The sequence below is a fragment of the Engystomops pustulosus genome, chromosome 10 (genome assembly GCF_040894005.1).
Source record: "Engystomops pustulosus chromosome 10, aEngPut4.maternal, whole genome shotgun sequence".
In the NCBI taxonomy this organism is placed as follows: Eukaryota; Metazoa; Chordata; class Amphibia; order Anura; family Leptodactylidae; genus Engystomops; species Engystomops pustulosus.
In genome coordinates, this window is record NC_092420.1 from 84,161,756 (window position 1) to 84,189,616 (window position 27,861).

General features: G+C 46.3%; 2 protein-coding genes across 4 annotated transcripts in view; both read right to left on the reverse strand.

Annotated features, from left to right (window-relative positions):
• Window positions 1-261: 261 nt before the first annotated feature.
• On the reverse strand, window positions 262-14,169 carry SSX2IP (SSX family member 2 interacting protein). Of its 3 annotated transcripts, none has more exons than XM_072126903.1 (14): window positions 14,022-14,169; window positions 9,618-9,703; window positions 8,844-8,989; window positions 8,033-8,242; window positions 7,840-7,950; window positions 7,281-7,416; window positions 6,270-6,345; window positions 5,500-5,677; window positions 5,270-5,420; window positions 4,283-4,419; window positions 2,848-3,018; window positions 2,298-2,409; window positions 1,280-1,415; window positions 262-394 (listed from the first exon to the last, which is right to left on the reverse strand). In XM_072126903.1, exons 2-14 carry the CDS (start codon window positions 9,652-9,654, stop codon window positions 358-360), a joined length of 1,638 nt encoding a protein of 545 aa, XP_071983004.1. In that variant the 5' UTR covers window positions 9,655-9,703; window positions 14,022-14,169; the 3' UTR covers window positions 262-357. The 3 variants fall into 3 exon arrangements, with proteins under 3 accessions (XP_071983004.1, XP_071983002.1, XP_071983003.1); XM_072126901.1 differs by having other exon boundaries at window positions 2,848-3,021; window positions 14,022-14,168; XM_072126902.1 differs by lacking the exon at window positions 14,022-14,169 and adding an exon at window positions 11,750-11,768 and having other exon boundaries at window positions 2,848-3,021.
• A 3,944-nt stretch (window positions 14,170-18,113) lies between these two features.
• LOC140105238 (atrial natriuretic peptide receptor 1-like) overlaps window positions 18,114-27,861 on the reverse strand; it is a 29,060-nt gene continuing 19,312 nt past the window's right edge. Inside the window, exons 18-23 of the mRNA XM_072129185.1 lie at window positions 26,969-27,056; window positions 26,137-26,276; window positions 21,784-21,936; window positions 21,607-21,705; window positions 20,296-20,387; window positions 18,114-18,594 (exon numbers count right to left, since the gene is read on the reverse strand). Of these exons, the coding sequence (XP_071985286.1) occupies window positions 18,529-18,594; window positions 20,296-20,387; window positions 21,607-21,705; window positions 21,784-21,936; window positions 26,137-26,276; window positions 26,969-27,056 (638 nt within the window). The 3' untranslated portion in view covers window positions 18,114-18,528. The remainder of the gene's footprint in view (window positions 18,595-20,295; window positions 20,388-21,606; window positions 21,706-21,783; window positions 21,937-26,136; window positions 26,277-26,968; window positions 27,057-27,861) is intronic.

A 27,861-nucleotide genomic window follows, 5' to 3' on the forward strand; every position in this document is an offset into this window, starting at 1 on the left:
AGTGTTCAGTCAGTATAATATTTCTTACAACTTTATTCCCTGAGAAAGGAAAAAAATAAAGCACTGCACATTCAGTCAGGAGCCACGCAGCCGGCAAACAGCACATACACACAGGCAAAACAATCCAGCTGCTCCAGCAGGCAGGACAGACAGACATCTCATCCAGCAGGCGGGACAGACGACTCTTTCAGTAGGGCAGGACAGACATCATCCAGCAGGCAGTAAACTCCAACAGCAGGAGAAAGTGATCAGACCAAGGAGAACGTAGTCATAATTTACAGACTAATTCAGAAACAAGGCCACGGGCCGGTGTGTGCAAGAGCGGAGGGCGACCCGGCATCGAGATCTGCCTGGGCTTCACAGGTCGCTGCCATTCGAATCGATCCGAGAAGATCTGGAGGAGAGGAAGAGAAGTCAGAACCTCCTAATACAAGGGGCACAATTCAACTCCCTCTGCAGGATATACACAATAGTTTAATGGCATTGACTGTGCCATCTGCTGGACATGTCTGCAGGTAGATCCACTAAATTGATCTGGAGGCGATCTCTTATGTCACAGATTGTTCCAAAATCATCCTAGAACTATAGTCACTATTACAATTCAGTCAGCAGAGGGAACGTCCTAGCAGTATGTTCCTACATCTATCACCATACGGCATGTATACACGGGCTGCACGTGTTCATGTGTAACCGGTCTTTGTCCAGAACTATATTTTTATAAACCCCAATCCATGCTATAGATACGAGGAGGAAATTATTTACTACTAGCTCATAAATAAAGGGTTTAGTTATCAATATGTATCCCCTATGCACAGGGATAGAGAATCTTGGCTGTTAGACCCCCCTTTCCCACTATCAGAATGGAGGATTACATTCTGTTACATAGGGCAGGGGCTTCCAAGTTAGCAAATCCAGAAGTCCCATACTAGTCAGTGGAGCACAGAACAGAGCCCCGTCCAATTCCTCAGTAACATGATGGGTAAAATCTGGAAATCTAAAGTGGACAAGTAGTCAGAACAAGTTGAAGTCCAAGTTCTAACAATTTTGGGGTCCAAATACAGAGACCCTTCTGCAAATATATATTTAGCTCCTATCCTGGCTAAATACATTTAATGACCCCTTTATAAGTAGCAGATACTCTTGTAGAGTCTTTTAGAGACTAAATCTCTGAATCCAGTTACTCAGCTATTCCTCACACTAACGTCAGAAAACCGACATGTGTCCCCGTAATTCCCAGGCACTGGCAGTGTATATGGGGTATACAGCCCTTGTACTGTACCTGTATCTGTGCAGGGGCTGCTTAGTGGCAGGCGTAGCTGGCAGTGATTTCCCCGCGCTTCTGGTAACATCTCCTGAAGACGATGAGCGGAGGTTACTTTGAGGAGACTGGTTATTGGGACATTCTTGATCAGGGCCTAAAGAAAACAAAGCCAAGATATAACAAGATGTCACATCAGATGTATTGGTAATGTGCAGAGACAATGTAGAAGAAAATAATTTTTGATTGATATAGTTTGCTATACACAATATGGATATAGTAAGCAGGAAATCAACTATAGGAACAGCCAAAAGCCAAATTCTTATAATCTGAAGCGCATGACCAGCGGGAGATAAATGGTATTATTACTTTGATTCTTCTGCAGTAAATTATTCAATACATATAGTTTTAACTTAAAAGAAAAATTTTACATCAAAGTCCAGCATGATAAACCAGGGACACTTACTCATAGCTCCAGGCATCGCAACTGATAATCTTCTTATATATTTGTTATCCATTACTTACATTTTAAATACAACACTTACAATATAATAAATGTACAATGTAATAAAATAAACACTTTTACAATTATGCTAATGAGTCAGAAGGGCATAACCTGTATGCGACCGTACATACGTCCCCCATAGACTGTAATGTCCTATCTTTCCCTGTGTTATGGCCCGTACGCCGTGCATCTCTATGGAGAGGGGATAGGTCACCCCACCGCCTCTCCATGGAGCCCAACGTATGCTCACCCAGCTACGGCCCGGCGAGCATACATTTGTGTAAATGCAGCCTTACATTGTAAAGGGAGGATGACAGTGTAAAGGCCTGTGAAGCTACAACACAGGAGTGTTACCAGAGCCACTCCAAGACTGGTGCATTGGCATATTAGAAGGAAGGAGGCCATAGATAACCAATAGAATAATATTACCACAGTCCCGGTGCCTGGATCTATGAGTAAGTGTCCCTGGTTTATCATGATGGACTTTGCTGGTAGATTTCCAATAACATGTCCCCAGCAGCTGGTGAGACTTACTTAAGGCACTTAGAGACTGGCAGTGCTCGGAGCTCTTCCGGTCAGAAAACAAAGTCATGTTCAGAAACTGGTGTTTTAACCACAGCGCTCTGTCCTCCTCAAACATTTTTCTCTAAAGAAAAACACAGGGAAAAATAAATAAATAAATACTGATAAAAGTAAAAACACACAAGAAGTTTGCCATGACCTGCCCTGTATGAGCCTTACACCATGTTGAGTTGACACTTTTGGTGCCTCGTCCATCAGGGATTAGTGGAAGTACGGCTACGCTCATTCAATGGGTTTTTTGGCGTAAACTAAACAACAAACAACAGAGGGGGGGCTAATTGCCCTTCTTAAAATCCAAAATTTTATAGGATTACATTGTCCGTATTTGGGGGCCTGTGACCTGGTTGCATAATTTGCGGCCAGATGATGGCTCCCATAGACTCCTATGTCTACTGGTCATGATGAGCACAGTCACTCCTCCACCGATTGGCCGCTTATCTTCCTATGGAGGCAGAAGGGGTGGGGTAGCTCTCACCCTCCCAGACTGATTCTCACAAATTACCTCGTGTCCAAGACGGATTGCGGCTTCAGTGAAGTTTCTTCTTTCCTTTTCAAAGTTTTTCTTCTGCTCATTGAACAGCTTCCATTCCTGCTGGAGCCGCTCCTGGTCCTCTAGGAGGTAGCAGTCCTGCAGCAGCGTGCTGCTATCATCATCACTTCCTACAACAACCTGCTGCTGCATGTGAAAATACAGTCATTAGAAAACCTCACAAGACTTGGCCTAGAAGAGGACAGTGGTTTAATCCTAAATCAAGCTTTATAGCAGTGCCTGAAAGAAAAAAAGTCTATGGCTACATGAAGATTTTAATATGATGTCATCACATTTAATGACCCTCAGAAGTTCTCACTGATCTATCAAATGCTATTGGATTTTTGGTTGCTGGTTGAACCAGACTTGCCATTTGTAGACTGCAATGAGTGCTGCAAACTACAACTTGTGTGCTCCTCTATTGTGGCTGAATGGTAATGTGAAATCCCTGTATTAAGTGTTCAATTTCCCTGCAGCGCCAAAGGATAATTATTGTATTGCCTGTTCAAATGAATGGACTTTGCACAAAGCGTGACAGGACAGAACTGAGGAACGATCCTTAAAAGCAGCAAACTATGAGAATCCTGAAACTTAGAAAATGCCCACCTTTTATTAATCCATTTCCAAAAATTGCATGTTTTCAGATGCCTATTAAATAATGGATGTAATAATAATATTTCATTCTTTTTTTAGAATTATGTTGCATATACCACAATCCAGCAGGTGGCAGCACTGCACCATAAATGGGTCCACAGACGTGTTTTTTGGGGCATCCAGCAGATGCAAAACCTGTTTGGTTCTTCACATATATTTCATAGCTGTTGGATAGGACTTCCTTACCACTGGCTGCTCTGACCGTGATGAGAATGAAGACTGATAGTACTGGAGACCTCAAGGTAAACATAAATTGGGCAGATGAATTACAACTTATTTTTAACCAGGAGAGAGTCAGTATGCCTCATACACAGTTGGCCACTAGAATCGTATGATATCCATCTTATCACTAAAACAGATGATCCTTGAATGGAAGAGGATTGGTGCAGAGCCATGAAAATAAAGCCAAAAACGGTTTCATCTGTCCATTAGTTTTCTCACCCTACAAGGCTACATTCACACTGCCGTATGGGGGACATTTTTACGGCCGATATACGTCCCCCTTAGATGGCAATATTTGTGACAGACAATAGAGCAGCTCACAGTCCCGGTTTCTGCTATAAAGTACGTGAGCTACGACTTCATACAAACAACTATGGAGAACAGAAGACCGTCCAGTGATTTATTACACTCTTCTATAATGGAAGAACGCAACAGAATCCCCTCATGCAGATGTGATCAGGACTTAAACTAAGAAAATGACATCTTTAAACATTCTCAGTCTCATTCTAGACTTCAATGACAGTTTCCATACCTGTAACAGGCATTGCTGGTTCTTTATGGTTTCTTTACAGCTGTGAATCTCTGTTTTTAATTTTTCAAGCTCTTTTTCATGTTCTTCCTTTGAAATCAATCCTTTGCGATCTGGTGAGACCACACGCACCTGAGAAGCTGCAAAGAGATTGCATGTTTAGAAGGGCAATTATTTTTGATGAGGTTATCAAGCCAAGACCAAGAGAGTGGTCAGATATATGAAACGTATCACCAAATATCCAGAACTTTTTTATGCAGCTTTTAAAAAGACTGTTCCAATAAGAAGGACCTGTCGAGGCGATTTGGGACACTAAGTCACCCACAGGACCTTATACTTACAAATGGGTCCAATGAGGAACATCTGACAGATCTCTTGTGCTCCCCACACAGTAATTCAACGAAGCCAGAGCAGTACACCCCGGCTTCATTGCACAAGCTCCCTACCCATGGCACATGCGCAGTTAAGTCGGGATGTAGAATACTGGCTCAACTATGCAGGTCGAGAAGCTCTGAACCAACGCAAGTTTGTTTTCTTGTGGGACCACCTAAAAGGAGATTTAAGACCCTAAAGTACCCATGTGTGGCTTAATGTCCTAAATCGCTCCAACAGGTCCTTTAAATCCTTACATACCACTGTATTTTGCTCTGTTAGCCACACAAATTGCATGTAGCTCACAGCCCTCTTTGGTTAATCATGGTCACGTTGCTGGGCCACAAACAATGGCACAGCCTGTTGCTTGGGGCCTGGATATTGCACACAGTCTGCATTAAGCCTAAGGGTCAGTTCATACATGGTAAAGATGCTGCAGATATTCCACATGTTGTAAACTACACATAGGGTGAAATATTATGGCACAGAAAGATGAGCATGCAGAAGATTATAGGACATCCAGGGTATTCATTATTTATGGAAAATTTAATTGTTTTTCAGAATTTCCTCATAGTACATTCCTATATCTGGATTTGAGATGCTACACGACAGTCATACCCTGGTGGTCAAGCTTCTCCACGTGACTCTTCAGTATGCGCCACTGCTGACGGATGCTGTTGACCAGCTGCTCTCTGGCCGCCTCACATGATAACTCAATCAGGTTGTCTTTACTGGAGTCTGCAGCATCATCTTCCCCATCAGAGAGAACCTGAAATGCAGGAGGAGACGAGTCAGCAAGAAGGATTGCACAGAAGTGGGTGTGGAACAGAACAAGACATTACACTAACCGGGCCAAGGCTGTCCTCTAGTTTCTCCTTAGCTTTAGGTTTCTGAGGGCTGATGATGGAGATCATTTCCTTCTTCATTTGCTGCAGCACCTTCTTCAGTTCTGCGTTCTCCAGCATCAGCTGCTTCTGCCGCTGTTCATAGTCGCTGAGCAGAACCTTGTACATCTCCTCCTCATTCCTGAAAGTCCACATCACACATTATGTATTGTCTACAGTCAGGTGCATAAATTATACTACAAGGCATGTGGCACAACAAATCATCCATATATACAGTTATGCCATATAACCTAGGTGTACTACACTGATTGTATCTGTTCCATTGCATAAATCTCCAGCATTGCAAAGTACAACCAATGACAGTTTATGTACTTTTGTAATACACACCTTAAAGGACATTACATCTATCATATCATCTATCAACAGGTTTGCTTTAGGAACTGCAGGATGTGCAAAAAAACATATATGCTAATGAGCTTCTTGGGTCTGAAGATTAAATATGTATGCCCCAACTCTCTGAAGTTAAGCCTGGTCAGAGAATGAAACATGCGTATTTAATCTTCGCAGCCAAGAAGTGCTGCAGTGACATAGGCGGCAGCTCGTCTGGCTCATTAGTATAATAATTTTATAATATTTAAATTATACCCTATGGCAATTGTTAAGCATACATATTAGGCGAATAATCTTTGCATCCTATGGGCTTATTTGCCCAAATTTTCTAAAAAACTTTATTCAAATTTCTACTTAATCTGCTACACACAAGTCTTACTCACTTGGCGTCCGTTTTGCTGGTTCTCCAGGCCATCCTCTTGCCATCGGCTCGTCCAACGTAGTTCAGCACATCTATGGCTGATGAACATACACACAAGTTATTGCATAAGCAGCAGGACCATGAGAGCAGTGAAACATGAAAGTACAATCTATTCATTTCAATATCAAGCCCTCAAATGTGTGGAGTTACAGCAACTGTTGGATATTGGAACATGTATTGAAGCTAACTGTACTTGAATACTGGCTCTGTACCAGATTATATGCTGATATCTAAAGCCACAAGCCTTTCACTTACTAGAACCTGATTTGCAAACACCCTTGTATTCAAGCAGAGAGCTTAGCCAAGCATGCATGTGTTCATATTAGAAGCAGGGGTGTAGCCAGACAATGGATCTCTAGTGGTGGCTTATCTCCTGGAGATAAAAGGATGAGGCTACATTCACACGAACGTATGGGGAGTGTATATACGTCCCTCATACACTTCTATTGGCTCACAGCCCTATACGCGCGGCACCGTACCCCTCAGTAGCCCGTAGGAAGATAGGACATGTCCTATCTTTCTACGTAATACGGTGCCGTGCGCTGTATTTTGCTATGGAGGGGCTGTGCTCATCCCCTGCTCCTCTCCGCAGCACTGATGTATGCCCGATGTACAACGGTACGGCGGGCATACATCGCGTGAATGTAGCCTGAGGCAGTAAAAATACCTCTCCGCAGTACTACGGTATGGCGGGCATACATCGTGTGAATGTAGCCTGAGGCAGTAGAAATACCTGAGCCGCCTCCTGACATCGGCCACCAGGGGAGAGTGAGGGTCTCCATATACATTACAAGGTGGACTGGTGAAATTGGCAGGGTGTGTGAAGCTATATATAATATGCATATCCAGCTCTATTTACTGAGCATTGCACCTCAGGTCTGGTCTCCTGAGTCATCCTTGTGCTCAAATTGTAAGATAAAACCATGATGACATATGTGATGAGTTGTGTATACACTGGACTTGTGTCACCTACAGATTTTTTTGTCTCTCTTGTCCATCACCAGCTGGTACATTCTCTCCTTCAGTTTGTTGTACTCCCGCTCCTTCCTCTTCATATTATGGTTATGCTGAGTGGATCGGCTGGCAATGATGTTCTGCAGCTTCTGAACCTGCATATAACAAGGCATAGGGATTTGTACCGCTTCCCATTGCAGAGATGACTGACATTAAGTGGCATGTGCCATAAATAATGGAAACAGACCAATTCTACAGTTTTCCTGGTGTTAAAAGGGTTGTCTCAATATTTATACACAGGATGTGGGGCAATTGAGGGGGTCTCAATTGTCACATCCCCCGTAGAAGTTGTACGAGGTCACCCGTACTGTATGCTGATACAGAAGTCCTGTAGTCGGTGGAGCACAGGGCAGAGCTCTGTTGATTCTTATGGGACTTCCAGTTAGCCATCACAACAATATCCAGAAGATCAGAGCAGATCAGAGGAACTTGCTGTTCTGCTGATTGTAGGGCTGGGGAAACAGCCAAGACCCCCTGCAATCATATTCACCCATTATCACGTGGTAAATATGACTGACCTCCTCTTTCTCATTCTTCAGGAGCTGGAGCAGGTTGTGGTTCTTGCACTGCTGCTGGCGCTCTCTCTCCAGGAGGGAGGCGTTTTCTCGCTTAGTCAGATCCAGCTGATCCTGTTATACAGAACAAAAGAATGATATGACGTCATATGACTGCACACAGCACTAAATATAAATGTGACTCGTCTCTGCTCACCTTAAGTTTGCTGTGACTGTTCTGCAGATGCTCCAGGTCGCTGTTCACTTTGAGAAGCTGCATTTCTACATCTTCTCGCCTTCTCAGGTCTCGGGTGTGTTGCTGGAGTAGCTCGTGGACACAGTTCACGATGGACACTACATGTAGCCTCCTACCACCACCATTTTTGGATGCCGTTTGCAACGAAGGAAACCCCAATGTTATAAGCTCCTACAAGCACAGGAAATATCATTGTAATGCAATTCACTAAATGACATTGCTGTTAGACCTTCCATATACAATACAGTAAGAGGAATATTTCCCCAGACAAATCATGTGGACACTGAGTTGCTGCCACTATTATGCTTGACTATCATAACTTGCATGGAAATAAACTGATAGAGCCATGCACATTCCCCATAGCCTCTCCATTCATTCATTCATTCTCTGGTGTCAGGACAGAATCTAGCAGACAGTCTACCAGATAAAGGGATATTTTGGAAATCTATAAGGGTCCGACAGTTAAGTCCCCTTCAATGAATGGGAAATGTGCACCTGCAATACCCCTGATCTGCACTTACTATTAAAGACTTGCAGGATCATCTTGTCCTGTAAGCCACCCTATCCATGACTATATACGACTCCTGGGACCAGCCGAGCACACAAGTCCTACATAGAATAGGAGATTTAGTATTCTGTCGATTGCAGGTGATCGCCAAACCCCCTGCCTTCGCAAATTTTTCCCCTAACCACAGAATATTGTCCATAATAGGGAAAACCCCTTCATATCACACCCATGACCTTATTGCCGCTAATGTAACACTGCACCCACCTGGTCTATGTATGTGATACACTGCTCTACATTGTCCTCATTGCAGAAGTTTGACTCTTGAGACATTTTGGCCATGAAAGAGGGAGGTAGGAGTGATGGGGAAGTCATCCGGGGCTCAGAGTTGTATCGTGAAATTATCCTGTTATCTGGAAGAAAAGAATAACAAAAAAGCAACGGATGAGAATGTAGAACAAACATTTGTGCAAAAAGGCTAAAAGTTCAGCATCACACCTCTGGAGCAATTAACCTCAAAAGGATTCCTCCAGGCGATGACTGCAGGTACAGATCCACTATATTAATCAGCTACAAAGACACCGGCGGTAAGAAGATCAACTCCCCCTGGGCCCAATTATATGAGAACCGGGAGATTGTAATGTACTGTGACACGTGAGGTTCTGATCTTACCTTCAAATATACATATAACAGGGCTTACAGGTATCCCAACCTCAAGAATATGCTATAAGTGCCTGACAGACCTATGGGGAGTACTGGGGTCTCCATTCTCCACCTCGATGCAGATGTAGAGGGGGAGGGGGTCACCCAAATCTATCAGACATCATCAACTATAATGTACCATCTGCTTAATCCTCTCCCTGCCAAGCACATCATGTTCCAGCGAGGTAGTGGCCAGGGATAGACTTGATATATATCGCTGCTGCTAAAGAGCCAACAGCGGATGAACATCGTAAACTTTGCTTTCTAATTTGTGCAACAAAACTTGCAATAAATTTTGATGCACATTTACTGTGAAGAACTCAGAGAACGTAGAATTACCTGACTCCGGCATGATTCCTGTCCTCCAGTCACCCATAGCCAGCCAGAAGCGTCGCAGAGGGGCTCACCATCTATGGAGACATGTCCTACAATACAGAAATATAACTCAATGGACCTGGAGGTATAACAAAGCAGACAACGGAGGGTAACAGTGATGTAAGGCAGGAGGCTGCTTAGATTTTCCAGGATACAGAACATGTAGGAGCCACTGAGGCACAGACAAGAAATCCCGATACAGAATACATCATCTGTACTGTGCAGCAATGTATAATATACACACACATTACATAGAATAACTATAAGGGGTGTGTAATATATATACACCTATAAACACCCACGCACCAAGGTACAAATTATGTCTAAGAAAACAATGCAGTACTATTAGACTATTCACATCTGCCACATCTCTCTCATGGAAAGTAGACAAATTCATGGGCGAGGAGAGGATGCAAGTTTATGGAGAGGTCTGAATGGGCTATTGGCTGGCGGCCATCTATACATACAGATGAGAACAGCCCTGGCTGCGGGTGCTTATCTCCCAACAAAGGGCTGCGGCTCAACAACATCTGAGCAGCCACTACAGTCCCTTCCATATTCATCTGCTAACACTGAACAATGGATGCCTATCGTTCTCCTATGCCAGGCTGCCCAATGTGCACACCATACTGGATACATAGAGGCAACACATCACTAATATATACAATCTAACCAATCAATACACATCGTAGGTCATTTCATCTATGACCAGGGTTTAAATCTAACCTACCTACATTGTGCCCTCACTGGTCTGGACATAACCCTCCTAAGTTCATACCATCTTCTGTACACCTGACCCCCTGGCAGAGACCATTAGAGTACACTGGTCAGAATCAGAGAGTAAAGGGACATTCAGTCCATAAATAGCAGCCGTCCAATCTACTTAGATCCTCTCCGTGCTGCCCTGTAATCCCCTCCAGATGGCCGGGCTCACTGTAAATACAGTCCGCGTCTCCTAGTATTTCCATGGTGGGACAAGGACTAGTCTCGTGGTCATGATTAGTCACTCTGTCCTGTAGAGTAATCTCCCAGTGTAAGGACTAGAGGATTGTGAATGTGGCGCTGCCATCCTATAGATTCTGTACCACCAGGATTGCCGCATACAGGAAATATACTAAATCACACTGTAGAATTTATAATAATTGATCTTTATATATTAAATAGTCAAATGAAACAATAACTACTCGCCCTCCAGTTCTCATGATTACTGATACGTAATCAATGATAACTATCTTTGTACATCACTTTAAACTTAATGAAAAGTTATTGTTTTATATATAATTTAAGTCAGCAGTTTCTCCTGTGGTTCATGGACTTGGGTGATCATCCATCCTGGGATGTGACCACCATGACCGTTCATTGGTGCAGCGAGGCCAGTGATTGGCTGCAGGGGTGTATACCAGGCTTACCATCACTCTCCAGGTAAACAGAGTGGTGAATGGGATCAACACCAGCAGATTTAGCAAGTGAACAATTTTTTTATTTTTTTTATTTTAGATTTCCTAAAATGCATCCAAACATAACCATGTCCCTACTGTGTTCTCCCTTGTGACCCTTGAACTTCCTATTATTAACTGGATGGATCCTTCACGGCACCCGATCACCAGGGTCATAAATACAAGCAAGCAAGGGTTTTGTTACGTACTTCCATTGATGCTGGAATTTTGATCTCCTTTAAGGTGATATTCACAGGATCTACTTTTTGAAACCATCAAAGGATCATTTACAAATAGAAACAATTACTTAAGGAAAAGCATAATCACAGCCTAAACTATATGCATAAAAATATGTTAATGATCCAAACTAATCACTAATACATGAAGATGATGCCAGCCCATGCCACCGGTCCCACATGTGCCACTATACACACACACACACAGACACTGACTGTACTTGCGCTGGTATCAGGACTTGTAGCTTTAGTGTGGTGTAAAATATATATAATGTATAGCTTGTACCTATATAATGTATAGCTTGTACCTATATAATGTATAGCTTGTACCTATATAATGTATAGCTATCAAAACAGTGATGCTAAGTATAATCTATACTAAAAACATCCAACTACACACAATACACAAGTACAAAGCACTTACTGTAGGTGACAAGAGCTCAATGTCAGGAGCAGGCAGCGGTCTATCTCCTCCAGCACTTACCCCCCTGCGCTGGGAGATAAGGAGCTTATGCTGGGAGCAGCCCACACCCCTCACCCCGCCTGGTGCTAAAGGTCAGACACTAAACCTGCCTTCAACACCGACTTGGAGATCTTTCCCATTCACTCACAAGCCAGATTATATCAGCCTATTACATCACTCATTGCTGGGAGTTGTAGTACCACATTCATCTGTACAATGCCCCACCATCATAAAGGTGGCAGATTCTAATCAGCCCACCCATCGTTTTTTACTATAACCCACATCAACTGGTGAGTAGTTCAGTAAAAATGGAGTCTGTCTGATCATTGGACTGTACTTGGCCCAAAAACATGTCCTTACACTTTATGTATGTGGACAAGATGCAAAACCAAACCTAAACTATGGCGAGGAATTGTACTCCAAGAAACACCAATGTCTATACAATATGATGTGATCCCTTTGAGACACCATATGCTCAAGACGTTCTTAAAGGGATTGTCTAGTTTGCCAATATTCTATATTTCTGTCTGTCAAGAGTCTCCACTTAACACAACAGAGGCCTAAGCAGCACCCAACAGACTTAAGTGATAACCCTAATCTGCGGGCAGCAGGTACCATCAATCCTACAGTGTGACAAAGGTCATCTGTCACATCCTAAATTAAGAGAAGGAAGGGAGATGTGGTCCTCACCTGTCCAGGATTTGTCCCTCCCACTAATTTACACAGTGACAGATAAGTGCAGGAGGCATCAGCTGGGTAAACAGCGAGCGCTCAGCTGTCACCCACTAACAGAAGGCTCCTACCCCAAAATACCACACAGGTCCGGCACCCCATAGGTGAGGTAGAATTATCCCCTTTCCTGGTTGGAAGGAACACAAATCTGCATGTCTGAGATGGTCGGGAGTCCAAGCATTGACAAGGGTCAATACCCCTCAAAGGCTCCTAATAACACCCGCAGTGCAGCAGAGAAGTATCTCCGAATATAGAAGGGAACGCGGCTTCTTTCCATGACAGTGCAAATCCTCCATGAGAACGCACCCTGGAGGGGTCTCCAATCTTATAACGTGACGGCACATGGCTACCATCAGCTCAGATGTACATTCAGGAGGATCCTATGTCTGAGACCTCCCCTGCACAGGGCACCAAAAAGGAAAGAGGGGCAAAGCAGCGGGGTGCACTGCAGCCCCTGTATTCTCTGTGCGGGTCCCTGAGGTCAGACCCCTGTGACCGGTCAGGTGTCAGTATCCCCTGATTGAGGACTAACAGATGTGGGGCTTATGGACATATCGGAAGACTGCAGAGGACGCCTGGCACTCGCCCACCGGCCAAGGACCCCCTGAAACCTCATGTCCCAAGAGTCCCCAAGCGCCCTCACCCATCCGCCGCCAAGGACCCCCAGCACCCTCACCCATCCGCCGCCAAGGACCCCCAGCACCCTCACCCATCCGCCGCCAAGGACCCCCAGCACCCTCACCCAGCCGCCGCCAAGGACCCCCAGCACCCTCACCCAGCCACCGCCAAGGACCCCCAGCACCCTCACCCAGCCACCGCCAAGGACCCCCAGCACCCTCACCCAGCCACCGCCAAGGACCCTCAGCACCCTCACCCAGCCACCGCCAAGGACCCCCAGCACCCTCACCCAGCCACCGCCAAGGACCCCCAGCACCCTCACCCAGCCACCGCCAAGGACCCCCAGCACCCTCACCCAGCCACCGCCAAGGACCCCCAGCACCCTCACCCAGCCACCGCCAAGGACCCCCAGCACCCTCACCCAGCCACCGCCAAGGACCCCCAGCACCCTCACCCAGCCACCGCCAAGGACCCCCAGCACCCTCACCCACCCGCGAGAACCCCCAGCACCCTCACCCACCCGCGAGAACCCCCAGCACCCTCACCCACCCGCGAGAACCCAGCACCCTCACCCACCCACCTGCCAAGGCCCCCCAGCACAGTCTCCCACCTGTAGCCCCGGCCCCCTCCCTCGCTCGCTCTCCCTGGGACACACTGAGGTGCCCCGTCTCCCGGTGGTGACTGCTCTCCATAGTCGTGCACTTGTCTGGTGCCTGTAAATATGCCGTCACTGTTCCTTTATTTTCTTACAACAAAACTAAACGCTTCCAGTCTCTACCAGTGTGAACACGTCCCTATGCAGAAGAGCAGATCTCATCCCCTCAGTGGCCAGGAAGCCATGACCGAGGAGGAACTACAAGCCCCAGCACGCCCCGGCCGGTACCTGTCCTCCGGTGTCTCCCGGGCGGGTGCGGGTCTCGCTACTCCCGGGACATCGCGACCTCCGGCGGTTTATAATTTCGTCCACCAATTACCGGGCCCGCAGGCCTGAGCGGTTACTAAGCAACCAGAGAGCGGCGGGCGGGACGTGACTCGGTCACCAGGCAACCAGGGAGAGGATGGGCGGGGACTCAGCACCTGTTACACGGCGCGAAGAATGCCGGGAAAGGAGCGCGCGCACCTGCCAAGGCCGGGGGCGGGGCTGTGATTACCGCACGTGCTGGGGGTCACTGGACAGAGCGCTGTTCACATTAGCGTTATCCGATGTTACACTGACTCCTGCACGTGTACGTGTCTATCACAGATGTGTGTGGAGAGCAGGAACTATCCCTTCCCATAGAAGTCTATGAGAATGTAGTAATAGGGATGGTGCACGGGGGTCAGGCTTGTTCCGTCTGTATTTGCTGACTAGTTTATAAGTAACACCTAAGGGCGCGTTCACACGCATGCGATCGGGTTATTAATCTCATGCGTTTCCCGGGAAACGCATATGCGATCTGCCCGAGCCCCGCCCACTGTGCGCTAGCGTCGCGTTATGAACGCCACGGTAGTGGAACGCGCCCTAAGGGTGATGCCACATATGGCGTTTTGAAACCGTTTTTGGTACGTTTTTAAGCATTCCGTTAAAAAACCCATGCGTTAAAAAATGCAACCGTTTTTTAAAAATCACCCTAAGGGTGAAGACACACATGGCGTTTTTGGGCCGTTTTTACTAAGTGCGTTTTCAGATCGTTAAAAACGCATGCGTTAAAAAACGCACCCGTTTTTTAAAAACGCATGCGTTTTTGAAAACGCATGCGTTTTTGTCCGTTTTTCATTGCGCAATTTCGGAAAAACGGACAAAAACGCATGCGTTTTCAAAAAACGCATGCGTTTTTTAACGCATGCGTTTTTAACGATCTGAAAACGCACTTAGTAAAAACGGCCCAAAAACGCCATGTGTGTCTTCACCCAAAGGGGTTGTAGCTGGGTACCAGGTGTATAGTCAGTCCCTAGTGGTGCCATTTAAAAGGGTTGTCCAGTGATAACAAGGTACCCACAGGGGAGCAGTGATGGGACCCCCACAGATCATGAGATCGGAGTCCGGTGTCCGCTGTATGAACAAACTACTACCACTACTACCCCCATTGATCAGCAAAGTAGCGCCTATAGCCGTGGTCACAGGGGGCGGTCCTTGATAAGCCAATCGCATGTGTTTCTCTGGATACGCGCGAGGACCGAACTCCCCCCCGACGTCTAGCAGTACGTGTGATCGCGGCCTATTCAGCTGTGACTACGCCTTTAGTATTCCTTGTAAGGGTGGATACCCACATGGCGTTTTTGTCACATTTTTAAATGCATCCAAGACGTAAGTGGAGGGGGTTTGGCCAAACCCCCTCCACTTGCGTTTTGGATGCGTTTAAAAACAAGAGAAAAATGCCATGTGGGTATCCACCCTTACAAGGAATACTAAAGGCGTCACAGCTGAATAGGCCGCGATCACACGCATGTGGGAAACCGCCCAAAGGAGGCTGGTAGAGAAAAATCCAAATTTTGTGAAATTGACAAGAAAACTAGCGGGCTCTGTTGTGCGAATTTCACTCTGTATCACCAAATGGCACATTGTTCCTCTTTAGGTCGGTCCGATCATAGAGACACCATATAGATATTGTCACTGATAACATTTTGGGGACTGTAGGATCTTTTGATCAACCTCATATGAGTGACAGAAAAGTGGGTATTTGGAAGGTTTTTGCCATCACAGGGGTCCCGCTCCTGTAGGGTATAATAGGGATTATGAGATTACAGGCATCTGCGCCCCTTCCGCCCCTTGATATTATTGGGGGGGGGCACTTGATAACGATAAGGTGGTGCCCATGCCCCTTCGCCATGGTCAGGATTGATCACAGTAGATAACGGCAGATGTTGTTTAATCCCTATACGATAGTCACTTTTTCGCTTTTGCGTTTCCATTTTTCACTCCCCACCTTTAGGGCGCGTTCACACGTTGCGTTTTGGTTGCGTTTTCATTGCGTTTGGAACGCATATACAACAGCTGATGTGAGGTAATTTGCCTAATTACATTACCGTTTACGTTTGTAAACGCAATGTTAACGCATGCGTTAACAAAACGCATGCGTTAACGCTTTGTTAACGCATGCATTAACATCGCGTTTACGATGCGTTTTGTTAACGCATGCGTTAACAGTGATGAAATTAGGCAAATCACCTCTCCTCAGCTGTTGTATATGCGTTTCAAACGCAATGAAAACGCAGGTCAAAACGCAACGTGTGAACGCGCCCTGAGGGTGATGCCACACATGGCGTTTTTGGTCCGTTTTTAAACATCCATTTTCAGTCTGTTTTTGGCCTTTCACCATGTGTTTGGCTGCTTACAACCTGTTGATTAAGATAATTGGGAAAAACTGACCAAAAATGACCTGTGTGGCATCACCCTTAAACATCTCTCATTTTTGTTATTTTCCCATGTGGAGAGCTGTATGAGGGCTTGTTTTTTGTGTAACAAATTGCACATCATAGTATTCAATATTCCCTGCCATGTACTGGGAAGTGGGGAAAAATTCCAAATGCAGTGAAATTGTGGGCTTGGTTTTTATGGTTTGTTTTTTTCTTGGGGGTTCGGTTTTTATGGATTTCATTTTGCGCACCAAATGACATGTCTCCTATATTCTTTGGGTCAGTACGATCTTTGGGTTAGTAGGATCATGGGGATACTAAATTTCTGTAGGTTTTAATAGTTTTTTCATACATTAAAAAAAATGTAAACCTTGTGTACAACAAAAGTTTTGTTTCACCATCTTCTGACGCTAATAACTTTTTCATACTTCAGTGTACAGAGAGTGTGGGGAGTCATTTTTTGTGGGATGAGCTGTTGTTTTCTTCCATTTTGGGGTCTTTTTGCCCTTTTGATCTCTTTTTTTTTAAATGTTGCAAAATGGCGAAAAAGTGGCGTTTTGAACATTCGGGCGCTATTATCGGTTACAGGATACATGACTGCAGTCATTTTGTTCATGCTACATTATGTGATGGAAAGTCATCTGAACCTTTGGCTTCAAAATAGCTGATAATAACAACAGATGTGTGTGAACAGAGCCTTATTGAGTGCATTTTATTAGCCTACAGAGAATCTATACAGTCACAATGTTCGGAATACAGACAGTCCCCGGGTTACGTACAAGATAGGTTCCAAAGGTTTGTTCTTAAGTTTAATTTGTATGTAAGTCGAAACTGTGTATTTTATAATTGAAGATCCAGACAACATTTTTTTTGTCCCACTAACAATTGGAGTTTCAAAATTTTTTGCTGTAATGGGACCAAGGATTATCAATAAAGCTTCATTACAGACACCTTACAGCTGATCATTACAGTCTGGGACTATAGTAATAGCATCCAGAGAGGTCACCAGAGGTCAGAGGGGTCTGTCTTTAACTAGGAGTCGTCTGTAAGTCAGGAGCCTCTAAGTAGAGGACCGCCTGTATATGAAATCCTATATCCAAAGGTTTTCGCCGTGATTTCTCTGCAGCTGCATCTGATTGTCACGTTGTGGATCGAAAACCATTAATTCCATGGCACGTGGATGCCGATTCTGCGGCCTCTAACCTGCCACGATGTCGTTCTATCTGTCCCAGCTCGCAAATTCACTGTAAAAACTTAAATTTCTACAACTTTCTAATATCGTTTGTGTTTCCGTTTCTGACAATTTTTAGATAGCGGTATTAGGAATAGAGCTAGTCCTGTTTTCAGATGGGGCATTTATGTATAACATGATAGGGGATATGAATGTGATCAGTGAGGGTACGACTTCTGGGACCACAGGAACGGGACCCCAGAAATCTGGAGGAAAGGGGCCCCATTCTCACTAATGGGTGGAGCAACAAGACGCATGCTCAGTAATATGGGAGTGTTGGAAATTGCTGAGCACAGCGCTTGGTTATCTTCAGCACTCACTTAGACAGTGGCTGTGAGTGCCACAGATAACTGAGTGCTGTGCTTGGCAATTTCCGGTGCTCCCATAATATTGAATGGAGCGACAGGACACATTCTCGATCTGCTGCGTCACTCATTAGTGAGAAGGGGACCCTAATTTTCTGGATTGCTGGAGGTAAGACCTTGTGATCATGGGAGTATCACCATCCGGATTCTCACTAATCGTCTTTTTATCCCCCATACATACACTAGGGGATATCTTGCAAACTTTGTACAACTCCTTTTAGGGGTATGTATCAAATTTTGGTGAGCACCCATTTTGCTTCCAATTTTAATGCCGCTCTTACAACATTTTCCACAGTGAAGATCATGGATATCGGATCTTACTCAGATACCGTGATTTAGAGCATTAGCTTAATAAGTTCCTCCAAAAATCTACTAGAAAGTTGTGAAACTTTTAAGGTCTACAATAATAACCCCCTATACTGGGAGCACAGGATCTATAACTTCTATGGGATAGCAGATTATATGTTCCAGCTTCCAGCTTTCTCTTTCCCATCCAGCCACCAGGTTGTCATTGCTCCTTTCCCCTGGAAAATGTAAGAGAAATAAGATAACATTCACTTTCATACAGTTCTGCATCATTACAAATGTATCGGCTGGTGACAAGAGAATTTTATATACAGAAAAACTACCATCCAGTAAGGTTTTTGGAAAGCTGCAAAACACCATCAAAGTTCATATCTAGCAAAATTTCATATAGGGTTAAACGCGTATTTTGTACACACACAGCTCTGTTCCCCACCAATAGGGGGAGCACACTATATACATGATTAGCTTAAAGGGAACCTACCACCACGATTCTACCTATAAAGGTAGATCGGGTGGTAGGTGGATGATTGGGACGTGAGGATAGCCCTTTTTTGCCCTATCTCGACCGACCTCACCCGAGTACCCGGCGTTCGGGTAGTGCCGCCGCAGGCCTGTGTTCTCGTAGCTGCACGCCGGGTACTCGTAGCTGCGCGCCAAAATGGTAGGAGGAGAAAAGAGGCTACTGGGGCGTGGAGTAGCCGCGACGTGTAGCCTCATGTCTGGCTACTCCATGCCCCAGTAGCCGCTTAAAAAAATGTACATATTAGCGGATTAAAGTTTAAAAGATAGCCGGGACGTGAGGATTAGCCCAAAAAACGGCTATCCTCACGTCCCATTCATCCACCTACCACCCGATCTACCTTTATAGGTAGAATCGTGGTGGTAGGTTCCCTTTAAAGAGAACCTGTCATCAGGAGCCTTTATCCGGCTCCCCCATGTCCATATAGAGAATAGTGTACACATAGAGCTCTGTTTCTCACCAATAGGGGGAGCACACTATATATAGATTTAGCTTAAAGAGAACCTGTCATCAGGAGCCTTTATCCGGCTCCCCCATGTCCCTATAGAGAATAGTGTACACATAGAGCTCTGTTTCTCACCAATAGGGGGAACACACTATATACAGATTTAGCTTAAAGAGAACCTGTCATCAGGAGCCTTTATCCGGCTCCCCCATATCCCCATAGATATTTGTAACAGCCCCTCAGGCTTATTAGTATAATTTTAGAAGGAAGGAGGCCACGGAGAACAAGGGTAAGAAGATTACCCCAGTCAACGTGTCTGGATCTATGACTAATTGTCCCTGGTTTATCATGATGGATTTTGATGGTAGATTTCCTTTAAAGTGATTACAACCATGCTGTAAAGAATGATTTCTTATAACTATGCTGTCAACCAGTATTAGTAGTAAAAGTGAGGTCCTTGGTCATGTATTAGGTGTCACAGCAACAAAATTACATTGTTCTCCTTCCTTTATATACTTAGTATTGAGTGAAATGGGAATTGTACAAATCTGTATGCAGTGAGCGCCACCTGGTGGCAGCAGAAAGCAAACTGGTATGAACATAAAATCATAGGATGGAAAAATATTTTTTTTTCATTGTAATCATACATTTATCACCTATTCCTGCCACGTCATGTATATTAGTGAGATAAGGAGTTTTAACACTGTTTGCCACTTATCTCCCCTTAAAATGACATACAGTATAATTCTCTAACAAAATAGCTGGAAGAAAACTTCATTTATCATTTCCTACAATACAAGAAGTTTTGGCTGAGATCGGATTTGCTCTGGTGACTCTGTGTCTGGTTCTCTATGGATGCAGTCAGTATCTGGGGATGTGCTGGTCTTATTATCTGTGCCCCCAGCTGTCATCTGTTACAGCTTTAGCTTCCATTAAATCTGATTATTACTGTACCTTTACATCTACTGTCCCCCGGCATGACAGATTGTAGCCTCCAATTTGCTTCAGAAGGTCAGAGGCGCTGGAGCTGCACTGTATCTTTAAGGCTGATGGATAATAAACAAATCAATAGTTGTTGGGATGTAAAACAACTTTGTCATCTTTGTTACCTATAGTCAGTATTTTTTTTGCTATCCCCCTAAGGTTACCTCAGAGCTGCAATGGCTGCTTCCTCACTCTCTGCTGACAAGCCCTGAGAATCCCTACTTTGTTTACACTTTGTTTCTTGGGAGGAGCTGCTGCTCCCTGCTCACAGAGGAGGAGGTTATGTGACAGTGATTATAGCAGAGCTGGATGTGTCCAAGACAGTGACTGCAGATGTCTCATGCATAGAATAGTGAGGTACAAGATCGCCCCTGTTCCCTATCACTCCCTCCATCCCAGTTTGTGTTTTTACAGACCTTTCTCTCTCCTCTCCTCATGCTGCTCCCCTCCCCCACCTTGTCATTGGCGGTGTCAGCTATGTGCAGATAAGCTATTAACCCTTAGTGCACACACAGCTATAGACTTCATGTACTAATGATTTCTAACACTTATTACATGTCCCCTGCTCCTCCATGTGATGGAAGCTGCCAGGCTGGTCACCATATACATCCTGTATGTGCACTATGCAGTGTTAAGTGGATTTACATGTGGAAAACTAAATTGATTTAATGCTAAATTACTTAGAGAAAGAACACCAGGCATCATGGGATCTGTGGGCAAACTAACTGGCCTCCGCCTGAGGGCATAGACTGACAGACATTAGTCTCTACCATCTTCACCTCTGGTGAGAAAGATTTTTGAATAACACTTTCAGAACAGAAAATGCCATAACTTTGGAAAGAAAAGGTGAGCAGCACAAAGTAGACATCATTCTGTTTGTTTTCAAAGGGGGATTCACATATAATAAATATGTAAAATCACCATAGCTTTTCAGTTACGCTTTAAGTATTGTCCGTCGAGATCTGTGTGTGTTGTTAGTAGCAGCAGGACTGTGAAATTTGTATTTATATTCCAGGATCACTATTGAGCATTGGTGTGTGAGATCTCTACATTGTACTGCTGCACAGCTGTTTGAATGCTACAGCAGTTACGCAGGTAGAAGGGTCTGTGCTGTCAGTGAAGAGATCTCATACACCTGTGCTCCAAGTCCTGCTACAATCCTGGAACATAAATCTATTTTATGGTCACAATTGATGACAGATTTGCTTTAACTCTATATATGTTTTTATATTAAAGCGCATAGCCTATTATATGCATACATAACGTAGGTGCAGATCTCACCCTCACTGGTAGACTCCATCCTCGAAGCCGTGTTCACGGTATCTCCGAATAAACAGTAACGAGGCATTTTAGTCCCGACCACTCCAGCCACGACCGGACCTGTAATGGAGATATTGTAAAACAAATAGTTTCTTACATGAATGTGTTTACATATAACATGTACATACAGTCACTTACCTGAGTGCACCCCAGCTCTGATCTTCAGCTTAGTATTGGGAATATGTGGGATCTTGAAGGAATGGCACACAGCTACCAGGTCCAGCGCCATACTCGCTATCTCGGACACATGGTTTATGCCATTTTCCTTTGGTACACCTGACACCACCATATCTACAGGCAGAACAATAACTGGTGGGTGATTTACAGTAACGGGATTATCTGTGCAGCTCAGTCTGGGTTACTATATTCTGGATTCAGAATATTGCTTACACGGAGCACCCACTGTCCCTAGAGTTACATGGAGCACCCACTGTCCCTGGAGTTACATGGAGCACCCACTGACCCTGGAGTTACACGGAGCACCCACTGACCCTGAAGTTACACGGAGCACCCACTGACCCTGGAGTTACACAGAGCACCCACTGACCCTGGAGTTACACGGAGCACCCACTGACCCTGGAGTTACATGAGCACCCACTGACCCTGGAGTTACACGGAGCACCCACTGACCCTGGAGTTACAAGGAGCACCCACTGACCCTGGAGTTACACGGAGCACCCACTGACCCTGGAGTTACACGGAGCACCCACTGACCCTGGAGTTACACGGAGCACCCACTGACCCTGGAGTTACACGGAGCACCCATTGACCCTGGAGTTACACGGAGCACCCACTGACCCTGGAGTTACACGGAGCACCCACTGACCCTGGAGTTACACGGAGCACCCACTGACCCTGGAGTTACTCGGAGCACCCACTGACCCTGGAGTTACACGGAGCACCCACTGACCCTGGAGTTACACGGAGCACCCACTGACCCTGGAGTTACACGGAGCACCCACTGACCCTGGAGTTACACGGAGCAACCACTGACCCTGGAGTTACACGGAGCACCCACTGACCCTGGAGTTACACGGAGCACCCACTGACCCTGAAGTTACTCGGAGCACCCACTGACCCTGGAGTTACACGGAGCACCCACTGACCCTGGAGTTACACGGAGCACCCACTGACCCTGGAGTTACAAGGAGCACCCACTGACCCTGGAGTTACACGGAGCACCCACTGATCCTGGAGTCACACGGAGCACACACTGACCCTGGAGTTACAAGGAGCACCCACTTACCCTGAAGTTGCACGGAGCACCCACTGACCCTGGAGTTACACGGAGCACCCACTGACCCTGGAGTTACAAGGAGCACTCACTGACCCTGGAGTTACACGGAGCACCCACTGACCCTGGAGTTACACGGAGCACCCACTGACCCTGGAGTTACATGGAGCACCCACTGACCCTGGAGTAATGTTTTACATGGAACACCCACTGTCCCTGGAGTTACATGGAGCACCCACTGACCCTGGAGTTACATGGAGCACCCACTGACTCTGGAGTTACATGGAGCACCCACTGACCCTGGAGTTACATGGAGCCCCCACTGACCCTGGAGTTACACGGAGCACCCACTGACCCTGGAGTTACACGGAGCACCCACTGACCCTGGAGTTACACGGAGCACCCACTGACCCTGGAGTTACATGAGCACCCACTGACCCTGGAGTTACACGGAGCACCCACTGACCCTGGAGTTACACGGAGCACCCACTGACCCTGGAGTTACACGGAGCACCCACTGACCCTGGAGTTACATCAGCACCCACTGACCCTGGAGTTACACGGAGCACCCACTGACCCTGGAGTTACAAGGAGCACCCACTGACCCTGGAGTTACATGAGCACCCACTGACCCTGGAGTTACACGGAGCACCCACTGACCCTGGAGTTACAAGGAGCACCCACTGACCCTGGAGTTACACGGAGCACCCACTGACCCTGGAGTTACACGGAGCACCCACTGACCCTGGAGTTACACGGAGCACCCACTGACCCTGGAGTTACACGGAGCACCCACTGACCCTGGAGTTACACGGAGCACCCACTGACCCTGGAGTTACACGGAGCACCCACTGACCCTGGAGTTACACGGAGCACCCACTGACCCTGGAGTTACACGGAGCACCCACTGACCCTGGAGTTACACGGAGCACCCACTGACCCTGGAGTTACACGGAGCACCCACTGACCCTGGAGTTACTCGGAGCACCCACTGACCCTGGAGTTACACGGAGCACCCACTGACCCTGGAGTTAGACGGAGCACCCACTGACCCTGGAGTTACACAGAGCACCCACTGACCCTGGAGTTACATGGAGCACCCACTGACCCTGGAGTTACACGGAGCACCCACTGACCCTGAAGTTACTCGGAGCACCCACTGACCCTGGAGTTACACGGAGCACCCACTGACCCTGGAGTTACACGGAGCACCCACTGACCCTGGAGTTACAAGGAGCACCCACTGACCCTGGAGTTACACGGAGCACCCACTGATCCTGAAGTTACACGGAGCACCCACTGACCCTGGAGTTACACGGAGCACCCACTTACCCTGGAGTTACAAGGAGCACTCACTGACCCTGGAGTTACACGGAGCACCCACTGACCCTGGAGTTACACGGAGCACCCACTGACCCTGGAGTTACATGGAGCACCCACTGACCCTGGAGTAATGTTTTACATGGAACACCCACTGTCCCTGGAGTTACATGGAGCACCCACTGACCCTGGAGTTACATGGAGCACCCACTGACTCTGGAGTTACATGGAGCACCCACTGACCCTGGAGTTACATGGAGCCCCCACTGACCCTGGAGTTACACGGAGCACCCACTGACCCTGGAGTTACATGGAGCACCAACTGACCCTGGAGTTACATGGAGCACCCACTGACTCTGGAGTTACATGGAGCACCCACTGACCCTGGAGTTACATGGAGCACCCACTGACCCTGGAGTTACACAGAGAACACTCTGACCCTGGAGTTACATGCAGCACCCACTGACCCTGGAGTTACACGGAGCACCCACTGACTCTGGAGTTACAGAGAGCACACACTGACCCTGGAGTTACATGGAGCACCCACTGACCCTGGAGTTACACGGAGCACACACAGACCCTGGAGTTACATGGAGCACCCACTGACCATGGAGTTACACGGAGCACCCACTGACTCTGGAGTTACACAGAGCACACACTGACCCTGTAGTTACATGGAGCACACAGTGACCCTGGAGTTACATGGAGCACACAGTGACCCTGGAGTTACATGGAGCACACACTGACCCTGGAGTTACATGGAGCACCCACTGACTCTGGAGTTACATGGAGCACACACTGACCCTGTAGTTACATGGAGCACACAGTGACCCTGGAGTTACATGGAGCACACAGTGACCCTGGAGTTACATGGAGCACACACTGACCCTGGAGTTACATGGAGCACCCACTGACTCTGGAGTTACATGGAGCACCCACTGACCCTGTAGTTACATGGAGCACACAGTGACCCTGGAGTTACATGGAGCACACACTGACCCTGGAGTTACATGGAGCACCCACTGACTCTGGAGTTACATGGAGCACCCACTGACCCTGTAGTTACATGGAGCACACACTGACCCTGTAGTTACATGGAGCACACACTGACCCTGGAGTTACATGGAGCACCCACTGACCCTGCAGTTACATGAGCACCCACTGACCCTGGAGTTACATGGAGCACCCACTGACTCTGGAGTTACATGGAGCACCCACTGACCCTGGAGTTACATGGAGCACCCACTGACCCTGGAGTTACACAGAGCACACACTGACCCTGTAGTTACATGGAGCACCCACTGACCCTGGAGTTACACGGAGCACCCACTGACTCTGGAGTTACACAGAGCACACACTGACCCTGGAGTTACACGGAGCACACACTGACCCTGGAGTTACATGGAGCACCCACTGACCCTGGAGTTACACGGAGCACCCACTGACCCTGGAGTTACACGGAGCACCCACTGACCCTGAAGTTACACGGAGCACCCACTGACCCTGGAGTTACACGGAGCACACACTGACCCTGGAGTTACATGGAGCACCCACTGACCCTGGAGTTACAAGGAGCACCCACTGACCCTGGAGTTACACGGAGCACCCACTGACCCAGGAGTTAAGTATTACAAGAAGCACCTACTGTGCCTGGAGTTTACAGTTTTGCATGGAGCACCCACTAAGCACCCCACTGGAGTTTTATAGGGAACAACTACTGAACCCAGAGCTTGCATATTGACAGAGAAAATCTATTGAGCCCACACATTCACATGGGAAAACAAAATGAACCCAGAGTTTGCAATTTTACAAGCAATAACCAATCAGCTCAGAGCTTAAGCCTGAAATAAAATTAGATATAAGCAACATAGAAATCCACCAACATCACAAACCCACCTAATAATATAAGGGTGATTTAGTTTCAGCATTTTACTTACAAGCATCTCCGATAGTTTCCACCTTATATACGTCATAATTGTCAATGATGTCATCAAACTTGGTGTACAACTTATTTAGGAAGTTGACTACCTGGTGCGGTGTGCTGGCCCCGGACAGGGAGGTGAACCCTACAATATCACTACACCAGAGGAAGAAGACATGGATAGTAGTCAGTGCTCATCTCGGAATCTAATATACATGGAATTTGCAGTTTAGCTTTTCAGTGCACCAGGGGGTGAGATACTTTTTACATAAAAATGTCCCTATTTTCAGATTTTGGCATTACAATCATGCATAGCAAGCAGGACACTTCACCTACATGTGTACATGTCATTATAACAGACCTGGAAGGACTTAGGGTGATGCCACATGTGGCGTTTTGAGCCCGTTTTTGGTTCTGTTTTTAGACAGTCTGTCCAAAAACGCATCCGTTTTTGACCAGTTTTAATTAAGATAATTGGTAAAACCTTTCAAAAACAGATGCGTTTTAGGACGGACTGCTTAAAAACAGACCAAAAACGGGTTCAAAACGTCATGTGTGGCATCACCCTTGTAGCGATGTACACTGTGTGTTTGAGTGGTGACACCATGAGTGCAGTAGACAGTAACCAGATATCGCCCCAGATGTTGTCACTGCTCATCTCATCCAATATTTAATGATTTCCAAATCAGAAATGGCCCAGCTGGGACCCATATACAGGAAGCTCTGAGGTCACATGCGACTATAACATCTAATTGTCTGTAGGGAGCAATGCAGACATTGCTGTACTTACTCCTGGAGATATATACTAAGGGACGAACACACGAAAACCACAGACACATAAAACCTGCCTGAAGTAGACAGTAGCATTAGTGTAACTCTGAGCTTCGCAGGTCAGGCCTTGGCGCAGATCATCCGCTACCGGTTTGGGAAGCATACCTGGGCAATATTAGGATGGGGGGTTAGAAAACATCACAATAAAAGACTGTTATGTGGTATATATTATGCAGGGTTACAATTTAGAATGTGTCAGTATCCACTGTGGATGTGGTATTCCCTTTGTGAATCAGGCAGCACAGGATGAACAGAGCCATAGGTCTTGCCTAGTATGTGGGACTATGCTGCAGCGGAAGGGATTATGGGACAGATAAAAGATATACTGCCAATGTTTCATCTAGATTTGGGTGCCAGTTATGCTAATTTTATCTATGGTTATTGAGCTTTGGGTGGATTTAAAGGGGGTGTCCTGGATTGTGATATTGATAATCTATCTGCAGAATACAAGGGACACTTTGTGTTCCCACTGAATCCAGTAGCTTCAGCAACTGGGAAAATAAGCTGAGCCTAAACTATAGCATAGCAGCTCAGTGTATGATTAGTGGAGATGAAAATATGAGCACCACTCCACTCACTTCTATGGGATGATCTCCATCGGTCTTATAGAAGTGAACACATACTCACTACACTACTCAAGTACCCCCGCCATCATTATCACTGGGGGCCCATCCATCAGTTACCAGAGATTACACAGTTATAAGGGTTTTTATTGGAAAACACCTTTAATTTTGTAACTTTTCTGTCTATATTTTATATTTTCACTACAAATTTTACCCTCTAACCAAAGAGTAGGATGTACAGGGCAGACCCAGCTCGGTTGTGTTTAACATGATACAGGCAGTCCCCGACTTAAGAACACCCGACTTACAGACGACCCCTAGTTACAGACCGACCCCTCTGCCCCCTG

Coding starts and splice junctions, on each gene's coding strand:
- SSX2IP (XM_072126901.1), bottom strand. CDS start 9,654: ATGGGTGACTGGAGGACAGGAATCATGCCGGAGTCAG. Junction 6,346..7,280: donor CAAGAGAGACAAAAAAATCT/GTAGGTGACACA, acceptor TATGTTCATCAG/CCATAGATGTGCTGAACTAC. Junction 3,022..4,282: donor ACCAGCAATGCCTGTTACAG/GTATGGAAACTG, acceptor TTTCACATGCAG/CAGCAGGTTGTTGTAGGAAG.